Genomic DNA, 19,841 nt, shown 5'->3' on the forward strand with positions numbered 1-19,841 from the left:
CCCCCCCCCTCAACCAGCTCTCTAAACCTCACTCCCCCTCACGGGCCCCCTAACCCGCGTAACCCCCCCTCAGCCCGTCACCTCCCTCCCCCTCCCCCCCCCCCCCCCCTCAGCCCGGTCACCCCCCTCCCCTTCACCCCTCAGCCCCTTCACCCCCCCTCCCCCTCCCCCCTCAGTCCCCTCTCTCTACACCCCTTCCCCTCCCCCTCACCGGCCCCTAACCCGGTCACCCCCCCTCCCCCTCAGCCACTTCACCCCCCCACCCCCACACTCCTCCCCCCCTCTCAGCCCGGTCTCCCCCCCCCCCCCCTCACCCCTAATCCTCCCATCAGACCCCCCTCAGCCCCGTCACCCCCCCTCAATGTAACAATGTAATACCTGCTGGGTTTATACAAGCAGGTTTAACTGTGATGGTCGACAGTATTAATATATAGTAAGATAAATGATGTTCAGCCTATCATCTTCATTCCCAGTAGGATGTTATGACCTCACTTCCTGCTGTGTGGATGGGACTTTCCATCTCAATAGTGAGTGTGTGATGTGATGAATCAAACAGACACTCACATCTCTGTGGAGCTGGTTTCAGCCTCCACACTCCACCGTGCTCCACACTGGGGGGGAAACAAAGTGAGAGCAGCATGTTGAAACATTCACCTTCATCATCTGCCGTCTCATCACGTTCTACACAACATGAGTGACAGCTGCCTCTTCAAACCACTTCATCTAGCAGCGACATGAATCCTTGTAGGAGACTTTTTCCCTGAGTGGTGAGCTGTCCTCTCCATACCTGAGAGTGTCCAGTCTCCAGCGTGGATCCTCCAGTCCAGCAGAGAGCAGCGCAGCTCCAGAGTCTCCTGGGTGATTGTAGCTCAGGTCCAGCTCAGTCAGATGGGAGGGGTTGGAGCTCAGAGCTGAGGCCAGAGAAGCACAGCCTTCCTGTGTGACCAGGCAGCCAGACAAGCTACACACACACACACACACACACACACACACACACACACACACACACACACACACACACACACACACACACACACACACATGTAAAATCCTGTGTTTTTCCAGTCTGTCAACCACTTAGTGAACGTCCTACTCCAAACACAAGTGCCTTTACCTTGATGAAGTATTTGTGGATAAAGAATTAGTAATTAAGATAATGAGTACTGGATATTAGGGGTGTGAACGGTTACAAAAAAATGTAAACGTTTACACAACCTACTTTTTCGTGTACACGGTTAACCGTTTCTTTATTAATTAATGAAGCTTTAACTTTTTTTTTAAAGTGGACCGCAGTCGCGCTATAGGGGGATTATTTGTTTATCAACACGGCGGATGCGCGAGCAGAATGATCGCAGAAAGAACATTTGTTTGACCGGTTGCCACGGTTATCTCCGTGTGGTTCATTTGCAGTTGTGGTGTTAATTAGGATGTTATCAGCTTACTGTTACATTAAACTGTAATCAGAAAACGTGGTTATATGCTATAGACCCTATAGTATCGGTGGTATAAAGGCTGCGACAAATTTCAAATTATAAATATGTACACTTTATGTTGAAAGTATAGACAAAGTATAGTCGCTATTCCCATTGAAACGAATGGTGCGGTGATTATTCTTCAAAACGAGAGCTGGTAAATTGGGAAAAATTAATTAAACTGTAATCAGACAACGCGGTTATAAGCTATAGACCAGTGGTTCTCAACCTTTTTTGAGCAAACGCCCCCCTGACCTTACCCTGATCCTCTGGCGACCCCCCCCCCCAATCATTTTTTTTTAACAAACTAACAACCCCACTCACACTTGTGTTATATTGCTTAAAGCTTTTAATGCATCATTATTCATTGATTTTGCGTTGGTCACTAATAGCAATGAATGCGCTCTGAGTCGGATTTGGTGAAAGAAATATATAAATATTCATGGCATGCAAATGTATCACCTCTGATTGGCTAACAGCACTGTCCATCACTGTAATAAACCCAATTAAACTTCCAGAACGACGAGAGCGAGAGAGCGAGAGAGAGAGAGAGAGAGAGAGAGCGAGAGAGAGAGAGAGAGAGAGAGAGAGAGAGAGAGAGAGAGAGAGAGAGAGAGAGAGAGAGAGAGAGAGACTATATGACTAATAGGCCTGTGGCACTTACTTCTGTTGTTATAAAGGTACTTGAGCGCCTAGTTTGTAGGTACTTGACGTACATCACGCTAGACCCTCACCAATTTGCCTACAGGGCTAATAGGGGAGTGGACCATGCAGTTTCACTTTGCACACATTTCATTCTGCAACATCTGAACACTAAGTCCACCTATGCCCGTGTACTGTTCATTGATTTTAGCTCGGCTTTCAATACCATCATTCCTGTCAGACTGTACAACTTTCTCCTGGCCGCAGGAGTTAATGCTCTACTTTGTCAGTGGATCTTAAACTTCCTGTCCAGTAGGAAACAGTGTGTTAAAATCCAGAATAATGTGTCATCACCAAGGATTCTGAACACCGGCGCCCCACAAGGGTGTGTCTTGTCACCTCTATTATTTTCTCTTTACACTAATAATTGTACATCAAACTCTGCATCTGTTAAAATGTTAAAGTTTGCAGATGACACCACAGTCATAGGCCTCATATCTGATGGGGAGGAATCTACCTACCGGAGTGAGGTTGAACAGCTGGTGCAGTGGTGTGAAGACAATAACCTTATACTAAATACAACCAAAACCAAAGAACTCATAATTGACTATAGGAAAAAGGCAGGCCAGCACCTTCCCATCTCCATTAATGGCCAAGTTGTGGAGTGGGTCTCCTCCTTCCGCTTCTTAGGCACCACTATCCACCAGTCCCTATCATGGAACTTGAACATTAGTCTTATTATTTCCAAATCCAATCAGAGAATATACTTCCTCCGTCAGCTGAGGAAGTTTGGGGTAAGTCAGGCAGGCATGACCCATTTTTATCGTGCAGCCATCGAAAGCGTGCTCACCTTCTCCATCCTGGTCTGGTATGGTAGTGCTACCAGCCAGGACAAACAACAGCTTGGGGTAGTACGCAGGGCCTCTGAAATCATTGGCTGTAGTCTGCCTACCATAGGCTCGCACTATGACACTAGAATTTCAAGGAAAACTAGGAAGATCATCTCTGACCCCTCTCATCCAGCACACCACTTATTCACACTCTTACCATCAGGGAGGAGGTACAGAAGCATCACACGTAAAACAACACGCTTTAGGGATAGTACCTATCTACAAGCTATACGCCACTTGAACAAACACTAAGCACTTTAAGGTCTTTAAGATCTTCATGGTCTACCTAACTTGCAGTTTTTGCACCACTGTACTCTACTTTACTGCTGTCATTCTCCGCGAACCATGCATTGTGTGTTTTTCATGTGTGTTAAGTGTTGTACTCCTTGTTATTTATGTGCCGTTTTGGCTTTCTGTCTTGTAATGTTGTGTTGTTATGTTGCTGTGTAATACATGTGAGCATACCAAAACAAATTCCCCTACTGGATATATTAAGCTTTGAAACACGTTTTGTGTGACAATTGCAAGTTTCAAATCATTTTTTTTATATCTTTCCAGAGACCATCCAAAATGTTTCTGTTTCTGTGGCATATGGATGTATTAGAATATCCACCTGAACAACAAGGTGTTACTTCTCCAATGATACCAAAGTCATGGATGTGGCCATCACAGGTACTGAATTATAAGCTGGGTTATAACTGTCCTCTGATGTGGAACTTGTGGTGTAACTGTTTGAGATATTGAGTAAAACTGACCTGAGAGTTTCCAGTGTACAGTGTGGACTCCCCAGTCCAGCAGAGAGCAGCTTCACTCCTGAATCCTGCAGATCATTGGTACTCAGGTCCAGTTCTCTCAGACTAGAGGAGTTGGAGCTGAGAACTGAGGCCAGAGCTTCACAGCATCTCTCTGACAGATGACAGCCAGTCAGCCTTCACACAAACAATAAACACAACATGTTAGGAACTGTGATTATTTTTTTTATTGAGATTTCTCATAAGACATGTTTTATTAGTTTAACTAAATGTCAATACAGTAGATCTTTAAATTATGACACTTAGATGTCAGATAACTAAAGATTTAAGATAACCTTTAGTTAAAAGAAGAATCCGTTATTTAACTTTACTAAACAACTCTAAAGTGCACCTTACTAGTCACGTTTCCATCTAAAAGGTGAGGCGAATCTTTAGAATGTTCTCAAAAAAGAAATTTGAATTAAGTGTGTTTCCATCAAGTGGTTGGAGCGGAAAACTACACACATTCCAGGACTTCTCGTATCCTTTTGATAACATGCTCTCTCTTAGGTATATAGTGGAATTTAGTTGTTTTCCATCTAAAACATTTGGAATATTTTTTTCTTCGATGAGAGCAAGGAAAACTTTTATCTCTCCATCGGTCCACACGTATCTATTATTCACATTGCCCATCTGTTCCATGGAAGTATTCAAAGGATACAGTGTACATATTGATAATTTGAAATTCATTTCAGCCTTTATACCACAGATACACTAGGGTCTATACTAGCATATAACCGCATTTTCTGATTACAGTTTATGCATTTTTCACAATTGACCAGCTCTTCAGTCGTTTACTAAATAAACGACTGGCCGATAGATTACTTATACGGTGAGAGTAGTTGTCAAATTTTCATGTGTGAATGGACTAAGGAATCATCAATAGTTCACTCAGAATGCATAATAATGTAGTGGTCTCACCCTATAGTCTGTGGGCCAGGATTGATGCAAAAACAATCCTGGCCAAGCAGCAGAAGCTAAGTGACAATGTCCCAACATTACTGGCCCATTTATGGGTGCACTAAAGATGCAAGAGTATCCCTAATGTTACTGTTTATAACACAGGGCGCTTTAAGACATTTAGAGTATCCCCACTTCTCCCAGAACCACTACACCACTGCTTACAGCTGTTGAAATACAGCTGGACTTAACTATCAATCAGCAAGTATTAATCCTTGGCTTCCCTTATTTATTAGTTCATAATGAATCGAGCTTTAATGAGTTAGTCTCTTCACTGGGTACACAATATAACAATGTTATTCTGCATCCTATTCATATTTGTTAGTAAAGACAGCTATTTAAATAATGAGTACTGGATATAGTAAGCTTTAAAACACGTTTTGTTTGACAATTGCAAGTTTCAAATCATTCTTTCCAGAGACCCTCCAAAATGTTTCTGTTGAGGCTTTCAGGGGGTCTGAGGTGTCCAGCTAGGGGTAAGACCATCCCAAGCCCCCCTGTTCTTCACCCCGCTCTAAACTATCACTGTCCCGTATACGGGGGACAGTGGGGGGGCAATAGTATTATATTTTGAGTTAATTTTATATTTATAATTGAAAGGTTGCAGGCATATGGATCTATTAGAATATACACCTGAACAACAAGGTGTTACATCTCCAATGATACAAAGTCATGGATGTGGTCATCACAGGTACTGAGTTATAAGCTGGGTTTATAACTGTCCTCTGATGTAGAACTTGTGGTGTAACTGTTTGACCATTGAGTAAAACTGACCTGAGAGTTTCCAGTGTACAGTGTGGACTCCCCAGTCCAACAGAGAGCAGCTTCACTCCTGAATCCTGCAGATCATTGGTACTCAGGTCCAGTTCTCTCAGACTAGAGGAGTTGGAGCTAAGAACTGAGGCCAGATCTTCACAGCATCTCTCTGACAGATGACAGCCAGTCAGCCTTCACACAAACAATAAACACAACTTGTGAGGAACTGTGATTAATTTTTTTATTTGAAATTTGTCATAAGACATGTTTTATTAGTTTAACTAAATGTCAGTACAGTAGATCTTTAAATGATTGCATACTTAGAGGTCAAATAACTAAAGATTTAAGATAACCATTAGTTAAAAGAAGAATCCGTTATTTAACTTTACAAAACAACTCTAAAGTGCACCTTACTAGTCACATTTCCATCTAAAAGGTGAAGTGAATCTTTGGAATGTTCGCAAAAAAGACATTTGAATTAGGTGCGTTTCCATCAAGTGGTTGGAGCGGAAAACCACACATTCCAGGACTTCTCGTATCCTTTTGATAACATGCTCTCTCTCTTAGGTATATGGTGGAATTTAGTTGTGATTTTCCATCTAAAAAAGCTGTAATGTTTGTTGCTTGGATGAGAGCAAGGAAAAGTTGTATCTCTCCATCGGTCCACACGTATCTGTTATTCACGTTGCCCATCTGTTCAATGGAAGTATTTAAAGGATACAGTGTACATATTGATCATTTGAAATTCATCAACGCCTTTGTACCACCGATACTCTAGGGTCTATACTAACATATAACCGTGTTTTCTGATTACAGTTTAATGCATTTTTCACAATTTACAAGCTCTCCTTTTGAAGGCTTAATGGACACCCTGCAGCCAATCAGAATCGAGTATTCCCCCAGACGATGGTATAATTAAAGGATGTAGAAAAGCTTGAAAATAGATATTGACCCTCCAAGTTGATGTCGGTGGGGTTGCTATGGCCGGTCGTTATGCGGAAATCGAAAAGACATTGTCAGTCCTGTGTCTTAAATGTTTGCTATGCACAGCTGTTTCGAAAAGCGTTTCCATCTCCCATTTTGCGCATTTACTCTCTTTCGCATAAGTCAAAAACCACCTCAAGCGAGCAGAAAAACCTTTTTGCGAATTAAGAGGATTTTTTTAAGAATTTTGGTGTTTCCATCACCGTTTACTGATTCGATACTTCAAAATTTGCATAAAAGCAGGGGGATGGAAATGCAGCTAGTGTCTGACTACATTGTTCTGAGTAGAATAGAAATCTCATAAAACATACATCTTATACCATCATTGACAAACTGAATCCAACGTACACCTTTTACTCTCATGGCAACACAAATAGAGTGAGATGGAGGTCTTGTGTATGATAAGATGAGTGAGTGGTAATGGTGCTTCGATGCACCCAGACCGCCAAGGATTAGTTCAGTGCTGAGTTAAAGCGTGGCTGTATTGCGGCGGCGGTGTGATCGCTCTATTAAGGAACACGACCCACTTAAGTTCCCATGAAGACACTCTGCTTTGATCAGAAACTAAAACACTGGTTTGTACTTTGTGCAAAGTTTCAATGAAATGTCACAGCAGCACTAGCGTTATTCAAGAGCATGTGAAGAAATGCACTATTCAGGATGACCCAGAGAAGAAGATAAATCCTTATTGGAGTATATTATCAAATCAGCAGCTGGTTATTATTAGTAGGTATTTCAATGATGAGGAGGAGGAGGAGATGGTAGGTGAGGAAAGAGATGTCAAGGCGCTCGCGTTAAAAACAGATAAACCCCCTATTTAATCAAAACATTAGCAACTTATTAAAGGTGAGTGAAACTTTTCATATGAATGGACACATATGGATAATACGTGACCAAGGACATTCTCACGTCTTATATAGGGCTGTGACCACATTTGTCAGGGTGCCACCAAATTAAAAAGTAATTGGCCCGAGTAGAAAAATCTGTCGTGAGCCCTGAGAGAACATATTCTACGTATTTTTTTAGACTCGTTAACTTTCTGGAGGTAAATCTATTCAATGTCCTCTGATGTATAACTTGTGGTGTAACTGTTTGAGATATTGAGTAGAACTGACCTGAGAGTTTCCAGTGTACAGTGTGGACTCCCCAGTCCAGCAGAGAGCAGCTTCACTCCTGAATCCTGCAGATCATTGGTACTCAGGTCCAGCTCTCTCAGTCTAGAGGAGTTGGAGCTGAGAACTGAGGCCAGAGCTTCACAGCACGTCTCTGACAGATGACAGCCATTAAGCCTGCATACAAACAAAATACACTACATGTAAGGAACTCTGATTACTTTTTTATTTGAAATTTGTCATAAGACATGTTTTATCAATCAAAACTTTAACAACTGATTTAAAGTGAGTGAATCTGTTCATATGAATGGAGACAGATGGATGTTACGTGACCAAGAACATTCTCAAGTCTCATAAAAGGGGTGCGACCACATTTGTTAGGGTGCAACGAAATAGAAAAAGTAATTGGCACCAGTAGAAAATGTCTTGAGCCTGAGAGGACATATTTTACTTATGTAGACCTGTAAACATCCACTGATGTGGAACTTGTGGAACTGTTTGACCATTTAGTGAAACTGACCTGAGAGTTTCCAGTGTACAGTGTGTACTCCCCAGTCCAGCAGAGAGCAGCTTCACTCCTGAATCCTGCAGATAATTGGTACTCAGATCCAGCTCTCTCAGACTAGAGGAGTTGGAGCTGAGAACGGAGGCCAGAGCTTCACAGCATGTCTCTGACAGATGACAGCCATTAAGCCTGCATACAAACAAAATACGCTACATGTTAGGAACTCTGCTTAATGTTTTATTTGTAATTTGTTATTAGATATGTTTTATTTTATTTAATTTGACTAAATGTCTGTACAGCAGATCTTCAAAATATGACTTATTTAGAGGGTCAAATGAATAAAACTCCTGAAATTGTCCATAAAAATGCCAAGTTCTAAGAAGTATCTGATATTAAACTTTACTAAACAAGGAAAGTGTTTTTAGTTTAAATAATGTTTAAAACATTGGATATCATAATATTCATTTTTTTTGTTGTGTGTAAGTTAATACGTTATCACTGAACGTACAAAGGAGTTTTCAATGTTATTATAACTTTTATTTCCTAGTTTTATGTATATTATCTTGTGTATATTGTTACGTACAGATACGATTTGTATTTTATGATCGCTTTTATATTGTATTTTTCTGTATATTATGATACAATTATTTGTATACATTTTATGAGAGAACCTACAGATGTTTTGTTAGTTATAACTGTGCATTCACACCAAGCGCGAAGGGGCGGCATGATTCAATACAAAGTCAACGTAGAGACGCGAATCGGGCCAATTTTCCCCAGAGAAAACCCGTGACAAGATTTGATATTCAGCGCGACACTTTTGCCCGGCACGGGCGAGCGCGTTCACGTGGATTTGCAGCGTGACACTTTCGCTGGGGTTCAAATATTTAAACTTTGCCGCGAATTGATGACAGCCAATCAGCGTTCGACAACGTGGCCACTGAGTGACGTGTGCAACGCAACATTCAATCAGCGTTCAACCGGCCAACCGTTCCCTGCAGTGCAGTCAGGGGTGAAACGCAGCATGGAGAAGAAAGTGATTGTTGCTGTTTGCGACTCCCGGGGCTCTATACATAATAGTATATCTTATACAACGGGGGACCTAAATCCAGCGATCTGATTGGTTCCCAACTGTTGTATAATGAGCGTATACATAACTGCTATGACGCCCGATCATTTTGTGAAAGTTTGCATATCACTCCGCGCCTGGAAGTAGAAACAGTTACAAAGTAAAACATGTGTTGGATGATGGAGAGGGTGTAAATGTTGTTACTCCGGGAGTGAGCAAGGCGATGGAGAGACTAACGAAAGCTTAGGCACACGGCGAGTGAACTGCTCCATAGGATAAATTGCCGGCGAACCGCTCTATCGGAGCCTTCTCTCGTGAGGGGAAAAACGGTCTGTCTAGTTACTGGACCAGATGAAATGAGACGGAGAGGTAATAAAGTCTGTCGGCACGAGGACCTTGGATTTATTAAGTAAAGTGGCAACGGTTATACAGAGTCATAAAGCGTGAGAGATCGAATATGTATAAGTCCCTAATCAGCGCTGATGGTTCGTCCAGAGCTTCGCCTCCGTGGAAGGTCTGCTTCAGAAAAAGATCAAGAGTCCCTGTGTGATACAGTTTTATGCTGTATCCTCCTCTCGATGAGGTGTGTGCGTTTGAGGTGTGCGTGGTTCTGTGTATTTTTGCTTGACCTTGGCTCCCAGGCCCTGGTATTGTGTATCCCTTGTGTTCCTCCTCACGGGGGAGAGCACCTCCCAGGAGACAAGTGTCTCCTGTGTGATAAATGAATGTGGCTCTCCCGTTCTTGAGGATGACTGGTGCATTGTCTGAGTGTCTACCATTTGCCTGAGTGGGAAATGGGGCCTTCGGCTCCGGCCTTGACCTGACTATATTATCATGTTTGTGTTATGTGTTCGTTGGGTTAGTTAGCTATATTTGTAATGTACATGTGATGTACTCAGCAGGTTATTTTTCCCAACACTCGGAGGGACGCTAAAGTGTGTTGCATAGCGACCGTCGATGCATAGCGGCAGCCAGGAGGGACTACTTTTTTGTATTCTTTAACAAAACGGCTACTTTGACTTTCTTGGTTTCTTTTAAATGTAGTGTGTCTATGACTTTAGTAAACAGTAACCGTTGTATAAAAGCAATAGATCACTTCAGTCAGTGGCATGTGCTCATTATACCACTGTGAAGGGGGTCGCCGGCCCTCCGCTGCGCGTCGGGGCCGGACAACGCCCCTTAACAGTGGTATAATGAGCACATACCACAGCCTGGCGTGATCTATTGCTTAAATATAATATAATTGTATGTATAATATCATGGCCAAAAGCAATGTGCACCTCCGCAGGGAGCTTTCGTAGGGATTTGGCTTCACAGGGTTTGTTTACCGGCGTTGCTATGGTTACTGGTCTTGTGTGTTCCAATGGTTTATCTATCTAATAAATCGCTGTCTAATCAATACTTCATTCACTGCCTCTTCCGTGGTCATTACAATATTATGAATAGACTGCGTTGGGTTCTCCGACGTCCAACACTCTTCCACAACAGGTTAAGACATGCAATGGTGGTAATCTATGCCATGGTTGAGAATGACAAAAAGAATGACAAAAGAACAAATTCGCCTGATAAAACCTGCACAGCGACAGCTTATGATTTGTCCCGCGACAAAATTTGGGCGACCATGCGACAAATGTCTTTGGTGTGAACGTAGCATAACAACTTACATATTCTAGTTTTATGTATAGAGTGTTGTTTGTATTCTAATAATACATTTTATTAGTGAACTTACAGATAAGTTTTGGAGGCTTTGAATACTGGCAGCAGCCTCAGAAGACCCTCCTCTGAAGCTTTGTATTTCTTCAGGTCAAACACGTCCAGCTCCTCTTCTGATGACAGTAAGATGAAGACCAGAGCTGACCACTGAGCAGGAGAGAGAGATCCTTTGGAGAGTGTTCCTGATGTCAGGGACTGTTGGATCTCCTCCACTAGTGAACGATCGTTCAGCTCATTAAGACAGTGGAACAGATTAATGCTTCTTTCTGGAAAGATATCTTTCTCTAGCTTTTCCTTGATGTAAGACACTGTTTTCTTATTGGTCTGTGAGACCCTTCCTGTTTGTCCCAGCAGACCTTGTTTAATCCGAGGGGTCAGTGATCTACTTCCTGTCTTTCCCAGCAGACTTCGTAGAAGAATCTGATTGGTCTCCAGAGAGAGGCCCAGGAGGAAGCGGAGGAACAAGTCCAGGTGTCCGTTCTTACTCTGTAAGGCTTTGTCCACTGCACTCTTGTAGAGAACAAGTTTAACTTTCCTGGAGGTTGGTTGATCTTCTGAGAGCAGATTGACCCCAGTGTTGATGAAGGAATGAAAAACATAAAGGGCAGCCAGAAACTCCTGGATGCTCAGATGGACAAAGCAGAACACTTTGTCCTGGTAAAGCCCACACTCCTCTTTAAAGATCTGGGTGAACACTCCTGAGTATATTGAGGCTGCTCTTATATCGATGTCACACTCTGCCAGGTCTGCCTCGTAGAAGATCAGGTGGCCTTTCTCCAGCTGGTTAAAAGCCAGTTTTCCCAGAGAAACAATGTTATTCCTGCTGACTGAACTCCAGTGTGGATCTGTTTCAGATCTCCCACGGTACTTCCTGTCCCCCTGTATGGACTGAACCCTTAAGAAGTGGCTGTACATCTGAGTCACGGTCTTGGGCATCTCTTCTCCTATCTGGGATGTTTTGAAGAGGCCCTCCAGAACTGTAGCAGTGATCCAACAGAAGACTGGGATGTGACACATGATGTGGAGGCTTCGTGATTTCTTGACGTGGGAGATGATTGTGTTGGCCAGCGGCTCCTCTCTGAATCTCTTCCTGAAGTACTCCTCCTTCTGTTGGTCGGTGAACCCCCTCACCTCTGTCACCATGTCAACACACACAGCAGGGATCTGGTTGGCTGCCGCAGGGCGTGTGGTTATCCAGATGCGAGCGGAGGGAAGCAGGTCACCCCTGATGAGGTTTGTCAGCAGCACGTCCACCGTGGTGGACTTTGTGACATCAGTCCAGATCCGGTTTTTCTGGAAGTCCAGAGGAAGTCGACACTCATCCAGACCATCCAAGATGAAGACAACTTGGAACCGGTGGAATCTGCAGATTCCTGCTTCTTTGGTCTCAATAAAGAAGTGATGAAGCAGTTCCATCAAGCTAAACTCTTTCCCTTTCAGTAAATTCAACTCTCTGAAAGTGAGGAGAAATGTGAAGTGTATGTCGTGATTGGTTTTGCCTTCAGCCCAGTCCAGAGTGAACTTGTGTGTTAACACGGTTTTACCAATACCGGCCACTCCAGTTGTCATCATTGTTCTGATTGGTTGATCTTCTCCAGGTAAGGGTTTAAAGATGTCCTCACATCTGATTGGTGTTTCCTCCATGGCTGGTTTCCTGGAAGCGGTTTCAATCAGTCTGATCTCATGTTCCTTGTGGACCTCTCCACCGTCTCTCTCTGTGATGAAAATCTCTGTGTAGAAGTCATTCAGATATGTTGGCTGTCCTGCTTTAGCGATTCCCTCAAATACACACCTGAACTTCTTCGTCAAACGAGACTTGATTTTATTTTGGCACTCAACAGAATTAAATCCTAAATGAGAAAACAACAGAGTACATAAGTTAGTGGAAGGTGACATACAGGTCAATATTTCCTTATTATCAACTTAAATTAAAAAAACTTCTCGATATTTAGTTTAAGGAATGCTTGTAACGGATTCAAAATGTTCAGGAATATTATTTCCACAGCAGTGTGATTGGTCCAATGATAGTGATAATGATAGTTAATCAGTCTAAGGTGACTTGTTCTGCCGTTATGACAAGATAGTGTTGCATTTATTCCACTGCGTTATTCTGCTGTTCATCTGCAGTATAATGTTTAACATTCTTTAACCTGATAGACCCCCAATAACCCTACGTATCTGGATCATACCATTTAACTTGATACCCCCACAACAACCCTACATATCTGGATCAAACCCTTTAACCTGATACCCCCACAATAACCCTACATATCTGGACTAAACCATTAAACCTGATACCTCATAATAACACTTAATGTCTGGATCAAACCATTTCACCTGATGCCCCAACAACAACCCTCCATATCTGGATCAAACCATTTAACCTGATACCCCACAATAACCCTTCATATCTGGAATGGATCAAACCACTGATACCACCACAACAACCCTACATATCTGGAACAAACCATTTAACCTGACACCAACACAATAACCCTACATACTGTGGCTGTTTGACAATGTCAAGGAAGCATGCTCAACGGCCGCCCTTTTAAGGACGCTACGTCATAGAACGCCAACAAGCACTGTTCCAATGTTGAGGACACTCGAAAGCCGCGCCATTTTTGAGTCCTTTGTTTTTGAGAATTCCGAGATTTTTCAAGGATGCATCGCTGCATCCTAGACGAGCCAAAACTACCCACAATCCACTGCGTTCACATGCTGCACGGGATATAAAAAATGGCAGAGGGAAAGCAGTACACGTTCAGATGTAAGTGAAGTTATATTAAAGTTTTCAGAAATATTTTGTGCCGTATTGGTTTTTATAGATTCATCATGTTAATGCAAATAATTAAGCCTAAAGACCTGTGCCACTTTTCAAACGTTTTTGCAACTTAATGATACGTTGCTATATTTTGCATGGACGTAGCTATGGTGTTAAACATCACTGTCACCAATGTCAATTTACTCGCTCACAAGATTACATTATTTATGTATACTTATTTATGTTTGTGTTTAATCTTTTTTTTTAGAGTCAGCCCAGCAAACGGAGGCTTTTGTGCACCTAAGGATGACCCACAAAAATGTTGCCAAATAAATGCACCACCGATCATTTGCAATGTTTGTAATGAACGTATATAATTGTATTTTATATAATATACTTATGTGTTCAAAGCACTGGTAATTTGTAGGTATATATGAATGAATCAGATCAGTTAAATAATGTATCCAAATAAATACATGTTTATCATCACTTACTTTGTCTTTTTTCCCCTGCATAATAGTAATCAACCGTACTGTAAATGTGATGCAGGAATTAGGTTCTCAGACAATTTCACTAAGTTTTATAAAAATTGAATGGATTTTCCTTTTAATAAAGACGATTCTATCAACTGCAACAAAGCTTTTGTGACTCCCTCAAAGAGGCTCCATGCGAAGGAGACATGACGGCATTCATAACAGACAAAAGTCATATAAATATCGATCAGCTTGATTGCTGCCATGTTTTATTCGTAAGCGCACATTTGTTTACAAGCGGACACGCAGTATTAAAAAGCGGAAGCGGAAGCGCTTCCACACTAGCAAGTCGTTCCAAAGTCTGAACGTTACAAATGCTAGGAAGCACTCAAGCTAGCACTCTAGTCTCATCTCCATAGGACGTGACTAGCAAGGACGCGTCCTAGCAAGGCTGCAGGCTTCACATTGGGAAACAGCCCGAATGTGGATCAAACCATTTAACCCCCAAGAGGAAAGATATCTTCACATGTCAGTTAGTCTGAAGAGAACAAATAAGAGTCTCATATTGTTCTCGTGTTGTTAGGGCCACATTATTTCTAGTTTTGTTTTATTGAAAGTTACCTCCCCCTGCTTGCCCTGTTTATGTTGGTTTGAGATGCCTCCTGGAGCTCAATAAAGGTAGACAGGATGTGAGGCCCGTTAGGGGGCCGCATTAACGCCAGCCACAGTCGGTAACAATATCGCTTTTTGACCACGAATACAAACACAAATAAGTATAGCCTATGAGAATTATATTCAAAGATACAAGCTTGAATATAACCTTTGCGTTTCCATTTACACTGAAACCCGCATACACCTTACGATAATATCCTATTTAAGTGATCCTATTTTCGTTGTAATTAGATTTTGTTTGATTGAACTTGATCGTGTGTCTGAAATACCCCCTTGCCTGGGCTCGCACAGCATCATGAAAGAAAGTAGTACAAGCTGCCGAAACACCTGTCTTCAAAGTAAGAGTCTCTTCCGCCCTTCAAAATAATAGTCTCCTCTGTCTTCAAAGTAAGAGTCTCTTACCGCCCCCCAGTGTGTCAGCCAGTTCCTCTTGGTTCATCTCCAGCTCTGTTTGATGCTGCTGTACAGACTGAGCAGTGGTGACCTTTGACCTCTCATGGTGTCTGAGGAGAACACACACACACACACACACACACACACACACACACACACACACACACACACACACACACACACACACACACACACACACACACACACACACACACACACACACACACACTTTTATTTCCCCTGACTTGTAAACATCACTATCAGTAGAGTCTGATAACAACCATCTTGTCTCTTTTATCGTCTGTTTGAACAACCCGGTATCACGCAATTGAGTGCTCCTGCGCACGAACGTTAATCTATTGAAGCGTGTTCCCGAGCACGATAGTCCGACTTTTTGCGTGTTACACAAAACGAAATGTAAACCAATGCATTCTGAATGGGAGTGTTCTAAGACAATTAACGTGCTCCACAAAACGGTACGAGAGAGAGAGAAAGAGAGAGCGGGAGGGACAGAGAGAGAGAGAGAGCGAGAGAGGCTTCAGAAAGGGTGTGCGCAGATAGTACAGTGCACCCTAGTTATGTTTATGCCAAAACCTATATATATAATTAGGCTGTGGAAATTGCAATAAGTTAAGAACACAACTTCGCACGTTGAGCACACAGCCGTGTGACTCGTTTATTTTGTAAAAAAGAAAACCGGAAAACAAAGCGTGCTGAAGGTAAACAAATCCAGCATGGTCTGTGACGTCATGAGACGCACGTTAGTTAAAGGGGGGGGGGGGGGGGGACACGTTTGTTGAGGGGGGGGAGACACGTTTGTAGGGGGGGGGGCACGCGAGAGTTGGTTTTTATTGAACGCTCGACAACGAGAGTTGGTTTTTATTGAACCAGACTTCAACACGGAACAGCTGCACGAAACGATGGTCACGTCACTCTCGGTGACGGTGTCGACAATAATGAACACACGAACAATGTTAATAGAACAACAAACAACCACATAACATCCCGAACCCATTAACCCCACTTAATCCTAACAACAAAACAAGTTAACAAAAGCCCCATTTGTCAACTGAGAACCCCAATTCCCAGAATCCCCCGCGGCTCCGGAACACGGCGTAGCTTATATTAATCTTTATTATCTGAATGGGAAATGCAATATTTTAGGACAGATACACCATTAAACGCGTTTCTAATGACATTTCTAGCGAGAAATGTACATTTTCCTTACATAATCTTCAGTCAGTGAATGTGTATGATCTTTATTAATCTTTATTGTCTGAATGGGAAATGCAATATTTTAGGACAGATACACGATTAAACGCGATTCTAATGACTTTTCTAGCGAGAAATGTACATTTTCCTTACATAATCTTCACTCAGTGAATGTGTATGATCATTATTAAATTATCTGAATGGGAAATGCAATATTTTAGGACCGATTCACCGTTAAACGTGTTTCTAATAACATTTCTAGCGAGAAATATACCTTTTACTTGCATAATCTTCAGTCAGTGATTGTGTCTGATCTTTAGTTTTATAGTTATTAGGATTTGATCGGCTCGCTCGCATGTTTCAACGACGTCAGGTTGCTTTCGCTAAACTAGCAGCTCACGTGCTTCCTGCGTTTGTGTTATTAAACTGTTACTTTATGTAACTTTTAATGATATCATCTTGTTAGAAACACGTATATCTGAGAGCCAACCCAGTCGCCAAAAGCATACGTTGACAGTGTACTTTTCGTGAACACTGGATTACGTCGCATTTCAACATAAAATAGCGTGTTATACACACACACACACGCACGCACACGCACAGACACACACACACAAGCACACACATGCACGCACAGACACACAGACACAGACACACACACACACACACACACACACACACACACACACACACACGCACACACTCACACGGTGCATTTCGCTGCTAAAACAACAACAAAAAAATATTCCCTCAAATATTATTACTTTCAAAACGTTGGCCAAAATGGCCAATAATATCATTTTTTATTTGGGATGCTTCTAGGACATTTTGGGTGGATTTTGAACGGTATGTGGGGGGCACGTTTTTTGCAGGACCTGGCAACCCTGCGCTGTTGCCCGAGATCTGGATCCACCCCGACGTGGTGCCGTCTCCTTTTGACCTTTTGACCCCAGACTTCTGGGGGAATAGCTGAATCAATTCATTAGTCAATCAGAAGCATGTAAATATGTTCCCGGTGGCGTAAGAGTACGAACAAGGTGTCCTTCAACATCTACGCTTCCAGGAGATTGCAACGGTGCCACACATGAGCATATTCAAACATGTTTAATGGTAGTAATTAGCTGTCGAAATTGGAGGCCTTAATCAATACTGAGCAGCTATTGATTTGCTTCCCGATAAAGATTTGTCACAAATGACATGTTATTTAGCATCTACACGTTGAGCTGAGTCCAATGACACCAAGAACGACACTCTAGCTAATGGTAACATGTATTTTACATGGTACACCTAGGTCTAGGACATGATCTCGGTGTAGCAAGAGGCCGAGCTTGATCTCATTGGACTCAGCTTAACGTGTAGATGCTAATTAACATGTAATTTGTCAAAAATCTCCATCGGGAAGCAAATCTATAGCTGGTCATTATTGATAAAGGCCTCCAAAATCGACAGCTAATTACTCCCCTGAAACATATTCAAATATGATCATGTGTGGCACTGTTGCAATCGTCTCGAAACGTAGATGTCAAAGGACACCTTGTTTGCTCTGTTGCACCACCGGGAAGATATTTTCATACTTCTAATGGATTGATTCATATTTTAAGGTTCTCGGAGTGAGACTTTAAATGGCTGCAGCAGAAGTGTTGAGACGAAAGATGACATCAAGAGATTTATAGAATATTCACATTCACATTATGATTCTTCGTCGTAACATCCGACCAAACATCCTTTACATTCACAGAGCGAAGATTATGAAAGTCCAGGCTCAGCAAGTGCTCCATCTCGTTGCACCTGCACCTAGCGGCTCGCTTTCAAGATTTTGGCCTGAAGTTCTTCCCAGACCTACACCCTAGCCATCCAACATGCATATCTGAGAATCAGGCCTCTCTTTAATAATGACAAAAAGTTATGAGAGAAACACACATTAACTTTTTGTTATCTCATAAGCGGCGTGGTGCCGGCTCCTTTTGACCTTTTGACCCCCGACTTCAAAAACGTGGCCACAGGCCAGCTGTGTCTACACACCTTTAGCCACAAATGTACACCTCCATCCCACAAAAAATGGGGACTAGAAACTAACCTCTGTCTTATGTACATTTACTGTACTGTTGGAGGTCACGCCCCTTTGCCGACCTTTTCGAGATAGCTAGGGATGCTAAAATGTTTACACACATTTCCCGGGGCCCTGTGTACGACATATCCGAGATTTGGAGTTCTAGCCCTTAGAGAAAAAAAGTTTTCCCAAATGGAGTGTCATTTGGACAAAGCCCCTCAGAAGTGTAGCCTGCAAGACCTAATGGTTCAGAATGTGGTGGAAAAACAGTTTTTGAGATAGGAAGGTCCTACCGCCCTGAAATTTTAATACCTTATTCTAGGGCCTAACTGGGACCTCCGCACCGAAACTTGGCCCGGTCGGACCCCGAGGGCAGGAAGGGGGGGCCCTTCCTGCCCGAGACTTGGCGCGGTCAGACCCCAAGGGCAGGCCCCCCCTTCCTGCCCTCGGGGTCCGACCGGGCCAAGTTTCGGTGCGGGGGTCCCAGTTAGGCCCTAGAATATGGTATTCAAATTTCAGGGCGGTAGAACCTTCCTATCTCAAAAACTTTTTTTCCACCACATTCTGAACCATTAGGTCTCGCAGGCAACACTTCTGAAGGGGCCTTGTCCAAATGACAGTCCATTTGGGAAAACTTTTTTTCTCTATGGGCTAGAACTACAAATCTTGCATATGTCGTTCTCGGGGCCCCGGGAAATGTGTGTCAACATTTTAGCATCCCTAGCTATCTCGAAAAGGCTGGAAAAGGGGCGTGACCTCCAACAGTACAGTCAATGTACATAAGACAGAGGTTAGTTTCTAGGCCCCATTTTTTGCGGGATGGAGGTGTACATTTGTGGCTTAATGTGTGTAGACACCGCTGGCCTGTGGCCACGTCTTTGAAGTCTGGGGTCAAAAGGTCAAAAGGAGCCGGCACCACGCCGCTTATGAGATAACAAAAAGTGAATGTGTATTTCTCTCATTACATTTTGTCATTATTGAAGAGAGGCCTGATTCTCAGATATGCATATTGGACTGTTAGGGTATAGGTCTGGGAAGAACTTCAGGCCAAAATCTTGCAAGCGAGCCGCTGGGTGCAGGTGCAACGAGATGGAGCACTTGCTGAGCCTGGACTTTCATAATCTTCGCTCTGTGAATGTAAAGGATGTTTGGTCGGATGTTACGACGAAGAATCATAATGTGAATGGGAATATTCTATAAATCTCTTGATATCATCTTTCGTCTCAACACTTCTGCTGCAGCCACTTAAAGTCTCACTCCGAGAACCTTAAAATATGAATCAATCCATTAGAAGTATGAAAATATCTTCCCGGTGGTGCAGCAGAGCAAACAAGGTGTCCTTTGACATCTACGTTTCGAGACGATTGCAACAGTGCCACACAT

The 19,841-nt window shown here is 42.7% G+C and overlaps 1 protein-coding gene across 1 annotated transcript in view; it reads right to left on the bottom strand.

Moving 5' to 3' along the window:
- Window positions 1-981: 981 nt before the first annotated feature.
- The window catches only part of LOC130378918 (NACHT, LRR and PYD domains-containing protein 3-like), a 43,197-nt gene continuing 24,337 nt past the window's right edge, over window positions 982-19,841 (bottom strand). The window contains exons 14-19 of the mRNA XM_056585511.1: window positions 15,206-15,306; window positions 10,911-12,744; window positions 8,128-8,301; window positions 7,611-7,784; window positions 5,530-5,703; window positions 982-3,933 (exon numbers count right to left, since the gene is read on the bottom strand). Coding sequence (XP_056441486.1) covers window positions 3,633-3,933; window positions 5,530-5,703; window positions 7,611-7,784; window positions 8,128-8,301; window positions 10,911-12,744; window positions 15,206-15,306 — 2,758 coding nt within the window. The 3' untranslated portion in view covers window positions 982-3,632. The remainder of the gene's footprint in view (window positions 3,934-5,529; window positions 5,704-7,610; window positions 7,785-8,127; window positions 8,302-10,910; window positions 12,745-15,205; window positions 15,307-19,841) is intronic.

The sequence above is a fragment of the Gadus chalcogrammus genome, unplaced genomic scaffold (genome assembly GCF_026213295.1).
Source record: "Gadus chalcogrammus isolate NIFS_2021 unplaced genomic scaffold, NIFS_Gcha_1.0 GACHA116, whole genome shotgun sequence".
NCBI classification, from domain to species: Eukaryota; Metazoa; Chordata; class Actinopteri; order Gadiformes; family Gadidae; genus Gadus; species Gadus chalcogrammus.